The sequence below is a fragment of the Monodon monoceros genome, unplaced genomic scaffold (assembly GCF_005190385.1).
Source record: "Monodon monoceros isolate NGI ecotype Baffin Bay Population unplaced genomic scaffold, NGI_Narwhal_1 Super_Scaffold_10, whole genome shotgun sequence".
Classification (NCBI taxonomy): domain Eukaryota; kingdom Metazoa; phylum Chordata; class Mammalia; order Artiodactyla; family Monodontidae; genus Monodon; species Monodon monoceros.
The window spans coordinates 11,313,029-11,334,271 of NW_021703766.1; the positions used below are offsets into that span (position 1 = coordinate 11,313,029).

The following is a 21,243-nucleotide window of genomic DNA, read 5'->3' on the forward strand; positions in this document are numbered from 1 at the left end:
TTGCAAAACCACAACAGTAAGCAAAGTTTCAAGTTATAATGTGCATTTTTCACTGGGCTGTTACACTCTGGGACTGTCACTTTCGTTTGAATATGTTTCAATATTCCGGAGCTTCTGAAGATACTTCCCTGTTTCCTAACTGGATTATCTGTGTCTCTGTCCACTGCTTGCTCTTCAAATGGCTTTAAGTTTTGTGAATATCCTCTTTTTCATCAATACTTTTTGATAATTTTGCTAAAGCACCTTTAACCTCTGTGTGTGTATATATACATAAATCTACTTCTTCGAATTGCAGAGTTGAGACTCAGGTAACTAAAATAGGCATATTAGTAATATGACAAGGTAAATGTTGATTTAATAGAAATGAAATAATTCATTCAATAAAATGAAATTAATAATTTCCCTACCATTTAGATGGTCATGAAAAATGTACATGGCCTATAAATCACTGAATTATTATGCATAATAAACATAATGTAGGCATGCGTGTATGTGTATACAGTCCATCCTCATTACCTGCAGATTCTCATCATTTGTGAATCTGCCTACTCACCAAAATTTATATGAATCCCAAAATCAGTTCTTGAGGTGCTCTTGTTTGTCTGTAGACACAAAGCAAAAAAACCGAGTTGCCCAATATGAATTTCAGCTGCCCAGCTGAAGTTGAACAGAGCCACACTCTGACTCCTTGCTTCAGCTCTCATACTGTAAACACATATCCTATTTGTGCCATGGTCTTTGTGCTTGGTGATTTCACTATTTAAAGTGGTCTCCAAGCATAGAGCTGAAGAGCTGTCCAGGGTTCCCAAGCACAAGAAGGCTGTGATGTGCCTTCTGAGAACACATGTGATAGAAAAGCCTCCTTCAGGTAAGAGTTCTGGTGCTATTGGTTGTGAGTTCAATGTTAATGAATCAACAGTATGTGTTAAATAAGGTGTCTTTAGTCTGAAACACTAGTAAAACAAGGTTATATATTGATCAGTTGATGAGAATACTATGACCAGAGGCATGCAGGAACCTAATCTTACTGTAATTCCCTGGGAGCAATGGTTCAGTATTCACTAATTCAAGTGTCTGTGGTTACTTTACAGAACATTACTATCACAGATGAGAACTCTGTGTGTGTGTGTGTGTGTGTGTGTGTGTGTGATATTACTTAAAGCTTTAAAGATTACAGATACTTAGAGGCATCTGAATCGCAGAATCAAAACTTCATAAAGCATGTGCATATGAATAGTTCAGGGTGCTTTTGTGGGAACGCAGGATTCACAGGGATGCAGCGATAGACTGTTAAATCTCGCTCACAACACAAACAGAAAAAATCAGAAAGTTATTTGACACTTAAATTCATATCTTTCATTTGCAAAATTTTCCTTTTCTCTCTGTGAAGTCTTCTCACATTTATTATGTTCAATTCTCACATAATAGAGCGGGGTGTTCTCTAAAGTTTGAGAACCACAGGTCGAAAACAGCCACTCCCAAACCTGGGTGCACAAAAGCATCAAATGGGAAGATTTTTAAAAACACTGATTTTATCGTCTTACCCTAACCCCCCTGCCTCAGGGCACTACCTGGGAGTCGGTGCTGTGCCGACTGGGGAATTTCACTGAGGAGATAAACATGTAAGAGTCATCAGCTGTCTCAGGTTGCTTTGGCATTTGGAGCGGTGCTATGGTCTGAATGTTTGTGTCCCCCACTAAAATTCATATGTTGAATCACTAACCCCCAAAGGTAATGGTTTTAGTAGGTGGCACCTCTGGGAGGTCATGAGGTCAAGAGGGAGGAGCCCTCATGAATGGGATTAGTGCTCTTATAAAAGAGACCCCACAGAGCTCCTTCTATCATGTGAGGATACAAGAAGTCTGAAATCTGGAAGACAGCCCTCACCTGACAATGCTGGCACCATGACCTAGGACTTCCCATCCTCTAAAACTGTGAGAAATATTTCTATTGTTTATAAGCTACCCAGTCTGTGGCATTCTGCTACAACACTAAACAGACTAAGACAGGTAGCGTCCTCAACGATGGTGACAGCAAACAGAAGCCACCTGGTTGTGTTATATGAAAAATCTCTAAGACACATTCTATAGTAATTTTCCCGAATATTTGTGGCCAAGGTTTTACCACTACCCTGCAGTTTTCAGAATTACACATTAATACAAAGGAACTGTTGCTCACATATTCAACTGGCTTCTCAGTTCCACATTTGAATGTGTAACAGACATCTCCAACTCAAAATGTGTAAAACTGAGCTCGTTATCTTTCCCTTCAAACCTTCTCTGACCACATCTCAAATAATGGCAACTTAATCACTCCAATTTGCCCAAGCCAAAAATGTGGTGTTATTTTTTTGGTTCCTTTTGTTTTCTCATTCCTCACACATACTCAATGAGAAAATTTAATCTCTGTCCACCATCTACATTGTATCAACCAGTACAACCCACCATCTCCAGCTTTTCCCTGGATTCTTGCGTTACTTGAACTTGGTCTCCAAACAGACTTCCAAACTCCAATTATACATATACATCTTATCTATATGTATGTACGTATTTGGTACACACACACACACACACACACACACACACACACATTTTCTAACTCCTTTCTACCCCTGCTCCTAGATAGGCATTTCCCAACACAGGAGCAATCATGATTTTATTAAAGGAAGTCAGATTGCATCTACCATTGCTTAAAACTCTCCAATGTCTTCTGAGCTCATTCAGGGTAAAAACCAGAGACCTTACATGTTGTAAGGACCCATGACTCTTCCTCTCCTGCCCCCGCCCACTTGATTCCCTCTTGCTCTCCTACTACTCCCAGATTACTCACCATACTCCAGTCACACTTCATCTGCTGCTGTTTTCTGAACACACCTGGTGAGATCACCTCTCTCAGGACTTAGCACTTCCTATTTTCTCTGCCCGGAAGGCTCTTTCCCTAGATATTCACTGCCAGATTTTAAGTAGTAAATCCTCCTCTGCCAAGCCTCCTGCTTCAATTTCATATTTCCTTTTTTCTGCTTATTTTGCTCCATGAAATGCTGACTTCCTGACACAGCGCTATCCAATGTAAACTTTTTCCAATGATGGAACAGATGGCTATGGAGCAGTTAAAATGTGGCTAGTGAGACTGAGGAATTGGCTTTTAATTTAATCTTATTTTAATGAATTAACTTGAACTTGAAAATTTGTTTCAAGTCATTTAGTTATATTAATTAATTTTAATTAAATGTGAATCTAAATAGGCATTTGTTGCTAGTGGCCACTACACTGGACTGCACGATTCATCCAGAATCTATTTGTGTTTGACGGTGAAGGGATCAACAGTCTTTTTTACAATATTTACAGACAATTTTCCCCAGCACCACTTGTTGAAAAGACCATCTTTCCTTCACTGTTCATCAGTGCCACCTTTGCAATGAATCAACTATCCATATATGAGGGAGTCTGTTTATAGATTCTCTGTGTTGCTTCATTGGTCTATTTGTTTATCCTTGTGTCAATTACATGCTGTTTTACTTAGCCTATCAATATAATGTCTATATTATATCTGGTAGAGTTGAGTCCTCCAACTTTACTCTTTAAGATTGATTTGGTTCTTCTTGTCCCTTCAAATTTACTGATAAATTGTAGAATCTGTTTGCCAATTTTCACCAAAAAAATTACACGAATGAACAAACACACTGCTGAAATTTTAATTAAGGTTTGCACTGAATCAATACCTAGTTGGGAAGAACTGACGTTTATACCACCGTATTGAGTTTTCCAATCAAGGAAACTTTCATATTTCTCCACTTATTTAGGATTTAATTTATCTCAAGAGTATTTTACACTTACCTGTATAAAAGTTGTACACATCTTTTTTAAGATTTATTACCATGTATTTGAGGTTTTTGATGCTACTGAAAATAGAATCTTCTAAAATTTCATTTTAATTGCTGGTATACAAAAATGAAATTAATTTTTACATTAACTTGATATCTAGTGATCATCCTAACTTTTAATAGTTAGTCTGTAGATTGTTGAGAATACTCTCAATACATAACCTGGCCATCTACAAATAATGAGAGTCATAGTTCTTCCTTTCCAGTACATATATCTTTCATTTCTTTCTCTTGCTTTATTGCACTGGCTAGGACCTCCAAAACAATGGTGAACAGAAGGATAATAGCAGGCATCTTTGTGTTAATGTTGGTAACAGGGGTAAAGTTTTCAATATTTCACAATAAACTGTGATATGTGCTGTAGGTTTTTTTATGGGTCCTCTTTAACAAATTAAGGAAATTTTCTTCTATTGGTAATTTACTGAGTTTTCATTTTCTCTTTATCATGAATGGATGTTGAATTTAATCAAACACATATTCCAAGACTATTAATTCCTCTTTAAGTTTATGTTAGTAAAGAATTCAAGAATAAAATTCATTTTTGCCCAAATTTAAAAAGAAAATATTTTCAAAGCTTTCATGTGTATCAATCTTCTTTCTTTTATTATTATTATTTAAAATATTTTTCCACTTTATGTTGGCAAAAATTGTATATATTTAAGGTATGTAAGTGATGGTTTCATATGAATATACATTGTGAAATGCTCACCATAATCAAGCTAATTAACATTCATTACCACAGTTGTTACATTTTTTTTTTTTCATCCCCCTACTCCCCTCCCCTTGGGCAACCACTTGTTTGTTCTCTGTATCTGTGAGTCTGTTTCTCTTTTGTTATGCTTGTTCATTTGTTTTGTTTTCTAGATTCTACTTATAAGTGAAATCATATGGTGTGTATCAATCTTCTAAGAGGAATAAAGTCTATCCTTTTTGTTTTGGGACTTAGTAAGATACATTTATTATTAGATGTTCTACACAGATACCACATGCATAGAAAATAATGACATTTTAAATCACCACCATTAAACTATTTTTTAAAGATTTACTTTAAGTTCTTCTACTGAACAATATACATTTTAATCAAGTTGCAAATTATGTCAACCTCTTACTTGTTTCATTTTAATTTTGTGTGTTTAAAATTTAACTATTAAATGAAAATTGATTAACTCACCAGTCATATTGCAATATAGAAGAAATGGTTCCAGGGGACCACTTCCATCTGCATCTATGTAGTAAAATCCTGAAGTATTTCCTCTATGCTTATAGGCTTCACATGACTGCTCATAGATAGCTGTAAAAAAAAAAAAAAAAGTATCATCATAAGTGAACTAGTATAAAATTAATTTCTTTAATTTTAATTTGGACACAGAATACTCCAAGTCTTGAAATTTGTATGTACATTACTGACCAGGAGAAAAGGTAACACACACTTTAAAACAAAACTCATTTTTTAAGTTATTATGGTTGAAAGAAGGTTAGATAGAAAAAAGGAAGAATGAGATTGTATTTTATGGCATTTCTTTTTATGATTAAAGGAATATGAGAATAAAAATTTAGTTCATTTTTACATTAGGTAAAACAACAAAGGAGATGGTAGGTGTTTTAAATGTTAAGATCCTTATAAGTATAATGTGACTTCCATTTTGGACAGGCATCCAAATGGATCTTTTGACAACCATTCTGGAATTTCTAATTCTAGTATCACCTTGTAATAACCTAACATGTGAAGCACAACAGTGTAATCTCCTTAAATAATCTGCTGTTATTCAAAAATTATGCAATAGAAAAGTTTTAAATAATGCTTTAACTAGTCTCCTTTCTCACATAAAATTATCTATAGGTAAAATCCTTTTCTCCATAAAACAAATATGATTTACAAAGCTTCTCGTGAATAATTTAAGAAGTAATTTACATAAGAAACTTTCTCTAATGCTCTGTAATGAGAATTTAAGACAATTAAAATTCAAAGCAGAAGAAATATAAAATATATGCCCTCAAGTGGTCTCAGTGTGTTTTGATCCATAATTGGATGTTTTTAATTACACAATTATATATTTGCCATGTACAAGGTTTGATATTAACAACTGTATATGATGCACTCATCTCATTGAACACTTGGCCAAATGTAATGGTGATTTCCATCAAGCTTTTAATTTTGTGAAATGAGAAATAAACCATCCCCTGAATATCATTCCGTGATCTATTCTAAATTTTCAAAATTATGTTAATGAGTTTTTAGATCATATGAAATAACGTAACTAATTTTCTCAATGTTACAGAGATTTCAGATAATCATACATATTTACTTCTCTACTCCTCCACAGTTTCTTGGTTTTATTTTATTGCTATTGTATACTACACAGACAGAAATATAAGATGGATTGGTTTCTAGTCACATTTGTATTTTGTGCAGTGAAGTGGGCATATGAAAATGGTTCATTTATATATTACTATATATACTATTACTATACACGTATATATGCGTTGATAAATTCTTTGAAAGAGGCTGGGATATAAACATAACTTTGCAGAGAGGGCTGGTATTAGAAAGGACACAATTGCATGAGGGTAACTGGGAGTACTTTTGCTTTATGTGTATTACTTGGCTTTTTATAACATGACTGTTTAACATATTATTTTCTAGTAAAACCTTTTAAAAGACCCCCATCACTCACCCTCCCTCAACTCAGGCTAACGATACTGATGGCTTCATTATAATTGGGTTTATCATCCTGGCCCCATTTCCCAGAATGGTCATTGGCAAAACTCTTCGGCTCCTTTAGACTACCTGCTCAAGAACCTAATAAGTTAACTCAATGATTGGATCACATTGTGGGCCACAGATGAAAATACGTTATTTATTCACCGTCTGATTTTTTTGGCTCAGAGATGTTTGTGTTCATATTTAGATTTGGTCATTGATAACAGTTGAAAATAAACAAATAGTCAATTAAAACACATTCTATTAGCTTTCTGTTTTGAGTTAGTTACTACAATTGGGATGATACCGGATATGAAGAATTAAAATACACCGTCCCTTTGCTGCTGGTGACTTGGGACAAGTAACTTGGCCCTGGCTTGAGGGACAGCAGGCGTTCTTCCTGTTCTTATGAGGCACTCCAACCCACACAAGCTGATGCCCCAGGAAAGACTGGCTGCAGTGGTGAAGGCACAAGGGTGAGGCCAGAAGGTCCCGCTGCCCCTGCTCACGCCCTCTCCAGCCCTGAGTCAGGACTTCTGAGAGTCCCTTGTGGAGCCTCCAGGGGTGGGAGCTCAGGATTCCAATCTCAACTCCAGCAGGAGTACAAAGCAGTGCACAGTGAAGAGACTAGAGTGGGACTGCACCTAGCGCCCTTGCCTGAAGTCATGGCTACGGGCCAATAGTACTGAGAGTTAAGCTGCTCAGCAATGTCAGCAACAATATGAAAAAATGGGAAGGAAAAAATGGGCATTTGGGTCTCCCCATCCCACGTCCTGAACAAGTAGACAAGAAAATGACATGAGTCTTATGACACATGCAAAACTTTCCACCAGGAAAAAAATGAACAGCTTCTAACACAGGAAAAGAGTATTTGGTTGTGGTCCCAGCCTCTGGAGCATAATTGCAAGCGTTCACATTCTCACTGTGCCTCAACTATTTCAGGAGCTTCTGGGCATGGTGATTAATCTCTCCCTGTAACCTAGTAAACTAGGGATAATAACAATGACTACAGCCACCTAGCAAGGTGGTCATCAGAATTAAATAAGTTGGGACATGTAAAATACTAGAGCAGTACCTGGCATTTAGAAAATACTCAATAAAATTAACTATTATGATTAATTCCATTTCTACCATCCTTATTCTCATCATCCTTATTAGTGGAGTTGCAAGAGAACTGAAGGATCACCTATTCTGCACTGTATTTTATGCTTATCCTTAGCTACCTTTGTTTTCTACACGTGTTTTCCCCTTACCAGCTCTCTTACTCTTTTCTGTCTTGCTTTATTTTATGTGCTTCTGTAAGCTACCTTGACTACTTTATGAAAAGAAGTGTGGACTAAAAATAAACTAGAAATCAACTGAATGCTAATAAGATCCAGGGTTGTACACACATGGACATATATACACACAACAACAACAAAAAAGGGAAATAAATAAGGGAATCAGGACAGAGGCAAGAACCACAGGTGTATGTGGCTTACAGTTGTGGCAAGTTGCTCCCCTGTATCCAGTGTTTGTACAGTTGCAGTGAAAGGTGTCCCAGGTCTGGGAACATTGACCACCGTGTTCGCAATAGTTGGGCAAACACCTAAAAGAAGGTGCAGATACAATTACTACTATTCATTTTGAGAAATCACAAAATACTGCCGATTTATACATGATCATGTGAAAGAATAATGTCAACAGTAACCTAACGAGTAAATACCGCGTGACTAATGGTCATTCCATTTGTCGTTATGGTACCTTAATCACAAAACTAAACCTTAGATCAATAAATTCATCAGGTTTCAACCAATTCTCAGGTAGCTGTGACTGCTTAATTTTCAACATGTCGTACTATATCATAGCCCTTTCTTTTCCCTAGTGACATAACACTAATTCAATATGTTGTCAGAAACATCAACAGTTTACAGAAAATAACAACATTGAATCATACTGATTTACTATACTGAATATTCAGAGGAAGAGGGAATAAAGAAGAGAGAAGGAAAGAAGGAAGTGGGAGGGAGGGACATCTCTCTTCACTTGGTGTATACATCCAGGAATGCTGAAGAGGCACAGCATAGATGCACAAACTCCAAGCAGTGGGTCAGGGTGCATTAGGATGCTGCATCAAAATCACAGGGGCTCCCGGATATCTTAAATTTTTAAGAGAAATACAGCCATACTCGACATCTGTCCAGCACTGTGCAACTTATTAGCTTGAGGTAGTTAAATTTTAACATTAAATAGTAATACATTCCACTTAATCATGTCCTATCTTTGAGAAGCTGGAGTCTTAGTAGTTGTTAAAAAGTAACACCATGTGAAATCAAGTTGAACAAAAGTAAGGGTAGCAGTGTCTGATCTGATCCCAAGCTTTGAAAGGTTGTACACTACATTAAAAATAAACTTAAAATATTTTTCAAATTTTATATACATAATTTTAAAAATATATAAAAGTAATATACGTATAAATTACTTTTTAAAAGGTTTCTAAATTGTTAGGACAGGGCTTCCCTGGTGGTACAGTGGTTGAGAATCCACCTGCCAAGGCAGGGGACAAGGGTTCAAGCCCTGGTCCAGGAAGATCCTACATGCTGCAGAGCAACTAAGCCCGTGCGCCACAACTACTGAGCCTGCGCTCTAGAGCCCACAAGCCACAACTACTGAAGCCCACACACAGAGAGCCTGTGCTCTGGAACAAGAGAAGCCACCACAATGAGAAGCCTGCGCACCTCAACTACAGAAAGCCCACGCACAGCAATGAAGATCCAAAAATAAATAAATTAACTAATTAATTAAAATAAATAAAGTGTTAGGACATGAACACTTATAAAGTTGCCTGGAACTAAGCCACTGTTTAAATGAAAACGTTAGTTATATCTTTTGGCTTAGGACACTGTGAAAAAATTACTGAAATACATTAAGGTACCCTGGACAAAACAGTTGAAGAGCTTCTGGTATCAACTCAAAGAGCCCTGATCAAATAACTGATGCTTTTTAGAATTTAAATTGAAAGTTATATTGAGACCAATGCTCTCATTCACCCCAGAATAAAAAAATAAATAAATTACAAAACCCGTCAAGAATATATTCTTGATGAAGTTTCTGCCACCTCCTTTTTTAAAACTAAGACTGGGAACTTCATGTTTTGCTTTTAGGATTTTCCCAATTTTAACTGAAAATAATGTTACTGCTTTTCCTGATTATAAAAAATAGATATCCACTGTACAGAAATCAAACAATATAGGAAACAATAGAGAAGAAACATAATTTATAATTTCAATATATAAAAATTACCACTATAAACATATATGTGTGTGTATAATGTATTATGTTCATAAATGTAATCATAAAGTACACGCTACTTTACAACCTTTTTAAGGATTCAAAAATAAATAATGGGCATCTTTCCATGCCAATTAAGTTTATATGTATTTTAGCATTTTTATAGATTCACAGGAATCTATTCAAAGAATATTTAAAGAGGTATTTAATTTTTTAAGCATTTCAAATCAATAACAATCTAGAAGAAAGAGGGAATTTTTAAAATAAAATTAACACAAAAACAATTCTAATTGGTAATCAGAAAAGAAAAGGACAGAGAAGGCTTTTCTTTAACAGACCTTGAACAATGTTTTAAAACGGGGCAGATATAAGTGACTACACCTAAAATTCTAAAGAATGAATCTATTGGGATACATGTACTATTTCTATTTGATCTGCTGCAAAAGATACTGTGTCCATTTTCCTAGATTCCTGTTAGACTTGACTTTTCATATTTTTAAATTACAATGTGAAAGACTGGATTGTGGATTTTATTTAAATTCATCATATAGTAGTTCTGTTTGACTACTAGTAACCTATGGCAAACTACATTGTATAGTGAAGTACTGATTCTCACTAAAGGTTTTAAACAATTATCTTTTATACTTTTCTCCCTGAGAGTCATTTCAATACAAAGTAGAACACAAACAAATGAATATATCAACATGCCCCAAAATGAAGTGGCGTGTATGATTTTATTTATTTATGGCTGTGTTGGGTCTTTGTTGCTGTGTGCGGGTTTTCTCTAGTTGCGGTGAGTGGGGGCTACTCTTCGTTGCAGGGCGCAGGCTTCTCTTGTTACGGAGCACGGGCTCTAGGCACACAGGCTTCTGTAGTTGTGGCATGTGGGATCAGTAGTCATGGCCTACAGGCTCTAGAGTGCAGGCTCAGTAGTGGTGGTGCACGGGCTTAGTTGCTTCATGGCATGTGGGATCTTCCTGGACCAGGGCTCGAACCCATGTCCCCTGCATAGGCAGGTGGATTCTTAACCACTGTGCCACCAGGGAAGCCCCAGTTGATATTGTTAAAAGGTTGATATCAAAAGATTTCCTTAATACTATTGCTTAATAAGTGGTTTAGGTCCAAGCAACTTAATAAATATTTATGCCCTTAACAATTGTCACCCCTACCCCACTCCCACTTGGGTTTCTGCCCCAAGACATGGGGACATAGAGGACAGCTCCCTTTGCAGTTCTATCCTCACCTCTATCGAGGGACTGATGGCCATCAGCCTCAGTCAGCCCCCACCCAGATTTCCTTGCAGGTCCACAGAGGACAAGGGGAGGGCTTCTAGATGACTGTGTGTGTGTGTGTGTGTGTGTGTCTGTGAGTAAGAAAAGTGTGAGTGTGTAAAGAGTATAGGAATGATCTTATGAGTGTGCAGGTGCGTGTGTAAAGATGCTATGGGTCTATGAGAGTAGGTGTGTGAGTGTGCTTGTGTATGGATGAATGAGTGAGGAGGTGTGTGTGTGTGTGTGTCTGTGTGTAGACTGTGTGTGACAAGTGGCTTTGAGATATGTGAGTATATGCATGTATAGATGTGTGTGGGAGATTTGTACAATGACATTAGTTTACACATAAAGAATGTGTGTAAATGACTGTGTGGGTGTGAGTGTGAGCACGTATGTAAATTTATGTACACCTTTATGTGTAGGTTTGATCCAACTTAAAGTTAGTTACAGTAAAAAGAGAACTACATTGTTTAAGATTCTGTCAGATGTTTTTTTTTTGGCTGTGCCTCATGGCTTGCAGGATCTTAGTTCCCCAAAAAAGGATTGAACCCGGCCCTTCGGCAGTGAAAGCACGGAGTCCTAACCACTGGACCACCAGGGAATTCCGTCTGTCAGATTTTTAAATATATTTTTAATGTTCCTGTTTGTTTCAATTGCAATTTATTAAGCCATAAATTCTGTGTTTAATCTACATAGATTAAGCATGAACCGCAATACATGTTGATGTGCTCCCAGGGAAGCGGTACAACATGGCAGGTAGCACGCAGGGGGACTTCCTGGAACCAGGGGGCTTAGATCCGATGCTGGGCTCTGCCTTTAGCCGTGTCCTCTTAGCCAACTTACTTAACCACTCTGTGCATCTATTTCCATGTTTACAAGAAACAAACACTCTAAGAACAGATTCTAAGGGTTTTTGTGAAGATTAATTTAAATACATATTAATTTATTTATTTAAAATAAATTTTAGAACAGAGTCATTGCACAAGTCTCTCACACAATGCATAAGCTCACTCACATATCCAAAATCGCCCTACATACTCATACAAGTCGTGACACACACAATGACACAAGTCCTCAAGCATTAACCCATGCATGTGTACACTCACACATGCACACGCTCACACACAGCCACACCATCCCTACACACACACCTGTAAGGTCATTCAGACACATTCCCAGGCCCCTCACTCACTCACATCACCCTACACAAGTCACTCACACACACACACAAACCTAAATACTAATTCATGTTAAGTTAGAATACAACCTAGTAAACAGGGTTTCTTTTAAGTCTCTATTTAATAATGCTTTGGAAGCTATGTCAACAGGTATAGCATATACGACCAAGACAGATGGATACATATTTTCTTCTGAATATAAGAGAATGGAATGAACTTAGAGATACTTTTGGAAGTTTAAAAGGTATACAAATTTAAAAGGTACGTTGGTTTTTGCTGTTATTTTTAAGATTTCCAGGGTTACCATTAGCCTAAAATTTTCTTTAAAAAATGTATAGTCAAGATCTATCCATAATTTGCTACTTCTGAAAAGCGTTTTTAAGGTGTGGTACCGAAACCATAATTCTCCTACTGTGCTGTATCATGCTCTGTTTTACAAGCGTGCACCTCCGGAAAGCAGGCAGGATGGATTCCTTGTGTAAATGGCAGCTTCAGAGAAACCCATGTTGGAGAGGTGTGGGTCTACCTGTACCAAAAGAACGTTCTGCGATCTGAGACGGTCAAAATGACCATCACTCACAGTGTGGATGACCGAACCTCCCCACCCATTGAGGGTGAGGGCTCCCTGCTTCTGTGAGTGAGACCCACCTCAAGAGAGCTGGCCCAGGGAGCCTTGCTACAGGGCTTCCCCAAAATCAGGATTAACGCTCCTGAGCTGGCGTGGCTGTAATTACGGAGATGGTCACTGTCATTTATTCCCCAAATCAAGCCAATTGGGGTTTACCGCCTCAATTCTCCCTTTATCATCTTTCATTATAGAAAGTATTACTTTCTCTACAAATTGAGTTAAATAAACACATATTCATAGAGAGGAAATGATGGCCTTCTAATCCATTGCTAAATAAGGTTATAATTATTTTTTTCTACACATAGAATAATATCTACTAGTGTTCAAAACAGGATCAACAGACATTGATAAACGGTCTTCAGATATAATAGATGTGTGTTTATGTTGATAAAATGTTTCATACAAATAAAAAGTTATTTTTAAAACTCAGAATTTGGGACTTCCCTGGTGGCGCAGTGGTTAAGAATCTGCCTGCCAATGCAGGGGACATGGGTTCGAGCCCTGGTCTGGGAAGATCCCACATGCCACGGAGCAACTAAGCCCGTGCGCCACAGCTACTGAGCCTGCGCTCTAGAGCCCGTGAGCCTCAACTACTGAGCCCGCATGCTGCAACTACTGAAGCCTACGCACCTAGAGCCCGTGCTCCGCAACAAAAGAAGCTACTGCAATGAGAAGCCCACACACCGCAACGAAGAGTAGTCCCCGCTCATCACCGCAACTAGAGAAAGCCCGCGCGCAGCAACGAAGACCCCACGCGGCCAAAAATGAAAAAAAAAAAAGTTAAAAAAACTCAGAATTTATCTGTTTGCTCAAAATATATATTGAACACTACTACACGGTTGGGGTTAAGTTTGTCACATTGCTTAATTTTTTTTAATCTGGAAAGGCTATGACATTCCACTGAACTCAATAATTAAAAATAACTGCCTTGATGACTGGCAAGATTATTTGGCTATAGTTGCCCATGCCTAAAAATACTTTAAAATTATTAACTATCAATTATCATATTAAAAGTTACTTGTCCTCTGCAATGAACGCCCAAAGCTTGCATTAGCATGCCCTGTACTGGAGTTCCTATTGAAACTACTGGATCATCCTCACACCTTTATCAACACTACGGCTCCAAACTTTTTCACAGGGAGTTTCCTCTTCATTTTCCCTGCAGAGAAGATAGTAATGGGTTCTTAAAGGTACACATCAGGACCATAGCAACCAGTTAAATTCCTATGCCTCTGAAATATTATTCAGCTGTCATGGAAGCAAAAGCCAGTTTGATAACTGACCACATAGGTCTCTGATTTACTGGTACCTGATGGTCTAGATTACTGTTAGGGTATCCTAAGCTATTGTGTTTAATTATATATTTTTGATACATTTATACCCCTCTAAAATTATAGCAACATCACCTTTTGTGAACTGATAGCTATTTGTACATATAAATAACATGGTCACATGTCTTCTAGCTAAATTTTATCACTGGAAATATGAAGTATAAAACTAAAAGAATATTTTCTTATTTCTAATGTGAATATTATCTCTTTCCTGTGGAACAGATGATGGTAAGAAAAAGGAGAGAAAAATGTTTGTTTTACATACAAATTTCAATCTGCTGCCAAAAGTTTGAAAATGGACAGGTCAAACTAAAGAAGTGAGATTGCCTTTACCTGTCTGTGATTCCACATGAGTCTATCTGAAGGTCGCTGAAGTTCCCAAGGGACTCCTGCTGAACTGAAATCAGATCTACCATCTTGTGATTGATAGAAATGAGTCTCATACATCCCTGAAACCCACCAAGTGGACTTTTACATTTGGATCCAAAGCTGTTGTCAGGACAACCTGATAAAAACAAAACAATACAAAGTTGATCAGGATACAGCATAATGAATCAGGACTCAGTATCTTCACTAAAAAAATTTTTAAAATAGGCATTTGATTATTAAATTGAAATGGAGGGGAAAGCCTACTGCAGTCATCATTCATTTGATCTAAATTACAAATAGCAATTCATACAAACGTATTTCTCTTTATTACCATAGGATTCATAGGAAATTACTACTGTTATAATAATTACGTGCAAGGATACTAACTTGATCCCAACTTTAGAAATACACAGATCAGCTCCAGTATCCTGAACATGTCATTCAGCAGTATTAAATTATATATAACTCAAACACAGGAACTTAGTCTTTTGGGATGCAAAAAGAAGAGCATAAAGGATGAAAGCATGCACTGTAGACAAGAAAAGATAAATCAATAATGCTGAAATACCTTTGTGTTTAAGGCTATTCGGAAAAGGAGTTACGACGACTTGGAATAAAATTACAACTATTTATGTAATTAAATACTTTTCATATGCATATAAGAGCCAAATATACATGCATTTTAATAAATCATAATGGCTTAATGTCAAAAACATTTCATTGTTTGACTTTATTTATTCTCTGCCTCATAAAGGAGTGTTCCATTTATATTGATTTTTTTTCTAACACTTATCTAAGACCTGTTTCTAATTATTTAAATAATAAAGAACTATAATATTAACCATTTTTGTCTGGGGTTTAATGATGTTCTCAGTGTTTCTCTATCCAAGTGAAATAAACAATTTTATGGAGTATGAACACATATATTATACTTATGTATTTTTCATTAATCTTTCTTTGCTGTTATGGTTGTCAACCACTAATATAATTTCAAAGAATAAGAAATGAATCAGCAATTCCCTAACGCCTGTACAATCCATGCTAGTTTTCTACCTGGGAATTTCCATTATAATTAAATATTTTGACAGAGGATGTTTCTCCTTAATGCTTTTTTTTCCTAACAAAATACTTTTACCCAGCAAGGAAAGGCCAGGATTCATACTTAAAACTGTTATCAGGCACATTGAAATATTATATTTTAAGCAACGGAGACTGAAATTTTAAATTTAATATATCAAGAAAAGGGGATGAAAGTTTTTTCAGTATCAGTTAATTGTACATGGTTCTACACACATTTCCAGGGCTTAAAATTCTTCTGTGGTATAGGATACAGTTACCATGATCTGGATGTGTTTTCTAGATGACTTATTAACCAATTAAGAATGTTAAAATAAAAACCAAGAGGAGAGCGGTTCAATAATATTTGGGGGCAGCTACAATATGCCAGGAATATAAACAGCGCTGCTAACCTCCTTTTCTCCAGGTGGTGTTTCCTGACACATTTCAAACTATTTCAGAATAAAATAAATTGTGCGGTATGCCTCTATAGGGAACAAAACTAAGCAAACTCACAGTCACAAGGAGAGGTCATGGAATTTTACAGAGAGCACAGTGGTCATATTATGAGGCCCTTCACATTCCTGGCTACAATGTTTAATAAGCAAGAGATTCTAAAGAACAAAGTAGGGTTCAACCCACGTTAGTCTCATTAGCCTATGATAACAGACATTCACAGGTTAATATAATGCAACAGCAGAGAGAAATTCAGCACTGAACTGGTTTGGGATGAAAGTTCTAAAATATGAAGACATCTAGGGAATACTTTAATGCTGAATTAATGGATGGATCCATTACTAGAGGCAGGCAGCATGTTGAGCACCTCTGAGATGGCAGATAAATGATCACTGCACGCACCAGAAGTAAGACGTCGGGTTTGACTTCAGGGTGGCGTAGCCAGTTCACTGGATGGATAATGTCTGATTTATACAAGCAGGAGTGTGAGGATTCTGCACACAGTCTAGTATCTCTAGCTTGTGCTACACGGTGTGTTATTCAATTGCACAAAGATTGCATAGGGGAATACAAAGAAGTTAGACTTTCCTCCATCCTCAATCTGGAGAACCCAGATTTAAATTTTATAGTTTATAAATGATAAAAGCTGACCTCAGTAAGTTTTTGAAAGGCATACATTTGAGGAGGGAGAAAACGTAAACAATGATGGGCAAAGAGTGGCGTGTGGCAGTATATGCAGAATGCTGTGAGTTCCGGGCAGCCCACTCTCTCAATAGTCACACTCAAGACTGACACAGAAAACAAATACAACCCAGGCTGGTGGGACAGACTGCCCAAAAATTAACTACCTAAAAAAAGCCCTCCATCTAGATAAAACAGATCCTAGGAATAAAGGGGACTCTCGTCCACACAGCGGAGAAGGTTTTCTAGGGTGACCAACCGCCAAGTTTGCTCTGGGGGTGGGAAGCAGGGAGGCTGTTCCCAGGACTCCAGGCTTTCAGTGCTAAAACAGGAGAGTTGGTGGTGCAGCAAAAATAGAAATAAGACTTCTCTTAAATAAAAATGAGACTTCTATTTTCTGATAAACAAGGAAAATAAGGAAACAGTGAACAGGCTGGGAAACAACATAAACAGGCCTGAAACAGTTAAGCAGTCTTGGTTATTCTTTAGCTGTTACTACTAACCAACACTTGTAGCTGGACTTCTCCTTCACAAAGCTGAGTACTCTCTGACTCCGTATGAATTACACTCTGCACCTGGCTTTCTTCTTCCCTTACACTCCCTTGTAGCATTCTTTGTTTCAGAAAGAAGGTCACCGGCCAATAACTTCAGAAAAGACCAACCCCAGTTACCAAGTTGCCTGACGCCAGCTGTGGCTGTTTTGAAATTTCGCAAAAGAAAAAAAAAAAAGCAAGACCTTCATTAGGATATAAAATCTCTCCTATTCCCAGGGAGTGGGGGGTGGGGGGCTGCTGTGTCCTCTCTTTGCCCGGCAAAGAATAAAGCTACATTTTCTCGTTCCTCCAAAACTCTGCCTCCATATTTCTTTTCGGCATTGGTGCATGGAGAGTCAAGATTTTGGCATCATTGGTCACCCCATTGCCAGTACCACTCAGACAATGAGCCCCTGAGCCAGTCCTGCCCTTTAGGGGACCCTATTCTAACCCTCCTCCAGCCATAATTCTGCCCATGGCAACAGGGGGTCTCACAGGGGAAGGTGATGTGCCCACTTGGAAACTGCTCCCCTCTAGCCCATCCCAGAATCCAGAATTCCCACCCCAGAAGCCCTACTTGAGCTTCCAGAAGGATGGACCTCCTCTACCAGGTCCTGGAGGCACAAGGCTGGGAGGAGGAGGGAGAAATGTGGCAGCAGGAGGCCTCCTGCTTTCCTTTGTACCCTTGCTCGCAGCCCTGGAAATGTCACGGTGCCCTGGGGCTTGCAGGGTATATACTTAGTGATTAATAGAATCTCATGACAAGATCACACATACTCTGGTACTTAAGGTCACCAACTGAGAAGATGATTGAATAAACAGAGATGTTGCCTACGTAAACTTAAGATTGGTTATTTAAATAAAAGCCCTGAAGTTGGCATTTTATTACGGAAGCTTTCACAGTATATTGTTTAGGGACTCAGGAATACCTTCATAGATGTCAAATCATAAAGAACATGACAGGAGGCATAAAACCCCAATTCAAGACGATGGCTACCTGGGGAGATGAAGAGGTATGATCATGGAGTGACAAATGGATGTTGGTAATGTTATCTTTCTTAAGCTGGAAAATGCATGTGCAGATGTGTATTTTAAAAATAATAATTAGTATTCTTTAAATTGTATATATGATGTAAGATGTGAACAATACGAAGTAACTGGGTGTGGGCTATTTGGCAACTCCCAGTGTATCTTTGCAACCCTCTGGTAAATCTAAAACTATTCAAAAATTATTAAGTTCATTTAATTAAAATGGCGTATATCATATGTATCATAATAAAAACAAGCAAAATTACAGAGTGCACATGTGATATATTTCATTATAAAATATTATAGTATGAATAAAAATCAATCAAAATTTTGTACAAAAAATAGGCATCATTAAATCTGAACATGAAGGGTGTAAAATAATTTAAGAATGATGAGTCTATTTTCATTACTTACACTTTTATGCAGTCTGTTATTTTTATCATCTCTTTTTTGCATCATTTAACAAAATGTTTGGGTTTTTTCTTACCTCTTTTGGTGCTTCTAAATCTTTTCCTTTGAAGTGAAAGCTCTAGATTAAGTTGTTCTACACAGATCTTCCTTGACTTACAATGTGGTTACATCTTGATAAACCCATTGTAAGTCGAAAATATCCTAAGTCAAAAATGTGTTTAATATATCCAACCTGCCAAACATAGCTTAGCCCAGCCTACCTTAAACATGCTCAGGACACTTACATTAGCCAACAGTTGGGCAAAATCACCTAACACAAACCCTACTTTATAATAAAGTGTTGAATACTCACGTAATTTATTGAATACTGTACTGAAAGTGAAAACAGATTGGTTGTGTGAGAACAGAATGGTTTAAGTGTATCTGTTGTCTACCCTTGGGATTGCGTGGGTGACTGGGAGCTGTGGCTCGCTGCCACTGCCCAGCATCCTGAGAGAGTATTATTCCACATGTCACTAGCCTCGGCAAAGATCAAAATTCAAAGTACGGTTTCTGTTGAATGTGTATTTCTTCGCACCATCATAAAGTTGAAAAATCCTAAGTCAGGGACTGTTTGTATATCCTACCATGTATTAAAGGAACATGTTCCTATGGACTGCTATAAAATCAATCATATATTCCATAAGGTTTTATAAACCATTTGGTTTATAAATGAACACATCACCCTAAAGGAAGCAATTATATCTTTTAAGATTGTTGGCATTATGCTGCCTCTCACAGTAATGGATTAGGTAGGGGTTTTTTGGTTTGTTTGTTCACTCTTAATATAAGATGAATGATTCACGGTCTGTGTACTTACTGTCAATTCTTAGAAAGGGATTTGTATCTTATTGATGAATAATGAAGGCTGGGCTTTCAACCAAATTCAAAAGTGATTCTAGACAGAAGTCATGATTACATTTCAAAATAACAAGAAGAAACACCTCAAGTCACGATTAAAAATAAGTCTTACTAACAGTTTTACAACTTTGTCTTTCTAATTAATGTTAAGTATTGTCTTATGTTAATTTTCCAGTGCTAAAGATTCATTTCCACTTCCAAGGTTTGCTTTTTGAAGATTTTAGTTGTTTTTGTTCTTTAAGAGAGATGGCCTGGTGCTGAAGGCTAATGCCTTCATTTTATCAACTATATCAGTGCGTTATTACTTAGCAGTGAGAAGAGGCTTCTGGGGCTAACTAAGTTATATTTTTTGTCCACTGGCATAATATTGACCTGCACTGAGCAGCAGAAAAGCAATGAGAATGCTCTAGAAAAGCTAAGAGGCATGATCAGGAAAACAGTGCAATGCAATGAGCCCATAAAATCTGAAAAAGACATACATGTAAGGCCATTCAACATTAGGAAAATATAACAAAATTTGAAAGTAAGAACTGAAGAGCATGGTCTACTTGCAAGCAATCTCATTATAGAAATCATAAACATAAGTCAGTCCACCTCAAAGAAATGCATTTTAGGTTACAATTAATCATCGTGATCTACTCAACATTTCCATGTTCAAAGAAAGTGAGAAATTATTCCATAATATTCGCACTGGTTAAAACACGATGACTTTAAGACATAGGGCAAGTGACTGCGAACATGGTTCAACTGCCCATATGGAGCAACCGTTTCTCTTACCTCCAAAATAAGAGGTGCCCCCTGAATAAATCTGCTCAGGCCCCAGGGAAGGAGATGCAGAAGCCACTTGGCCATCCACCACCACGCTCAGGTAACTCCTTTTGGCAGACAAAGAGACGGAATGCCACTGCCCATCATTTAATCCAACACCTGGGGGAGGTAAAATTAGTTAAAAGAGATACCTCTTAACAGTGAACATTGTAAGCAGTTGGTTAGAAATAGCAATGTACACATCACTCAATCAAGGGCAGCACTCACAACTATTTTTTTTTTTTTTTTTTTTTTGCGATACGCGGGCCTCTCACTGTTGTGGCCTCTCCCGCTGCGGAGCACAGGCTCTGGACGCGCAGGCTCAGCGGCCATGGCTCACAGGCCCAGCCGCTCTGCGGCATGTGGGATCCTCCCGGACCGGGACACAAACCCGTGTCCCCTGCATCGGCAGGCGGACTCTCAACCACTGTGCCACCAGGGAATCCCTCACAACTATTAATAAAAGAAAAGAAGAAGGGAGAGAGGAAAGGGAGGTCAGTGGGCAATCAGCACCCTCTATGTGGAAATAGTGCATGATTATCTTCCTTTCTTGGGGCCTCAATAGAGAGAACAAAATTCTAACTCAACTTTGGACAATCCTGAATGGTTAAAATCTTTCAATGGTTCAAATCTTATTTGGCATGGGCTAATTTTCAGCTTCCACCATGTAATTTACCTTTTAAAAGGAGGGATTTGGGAAGAGCACAGATATTTTCCAAAATTCTAGTTTATACCCAAT

At 37.6% G+C, this 21,243-nt stretch overlaps 1 protein-coding gene across 7 annotated transcripts in view; it reads right to left on the bottom strand.

The window, feature by feature from the left end:
- CNTNAP4 (contactin associated protein like 4) overlaps positions 1-21,243 on the bottom strand; it is a 259,157-nt gene that overhangs the window by 61,296 nt on the left and 176,618 nt on the right. For 6 of the 7 annotated variants that reach the window (XM_029204811.1, XM_029204816.1, XM_029204835.1 and 3 more), the window contains 4 exons: positions 20,475-20,624; positions 14,596-14,767; positions 8,066-8,172; positions 5,055-5,174 (listed from right to left, as the gene is read on the bottom strand). In XM_029204811.1, coding sequence (XP_029060644.1) covers positions 5,055-5,174; positions 8,066-8,172; positions 14,596-14,767; positions 20,475-20,624 — 549 coding nt within the window. The remainder of the gene's footprint in view (positions 1-5,054; positions 5,175-8,065; positions 8,173-14,595; positions 14,768-20,474; positions 20,625-21,243) is intronic. The other variant, XM_029204844.1, reaches the window with a different exon arrangement.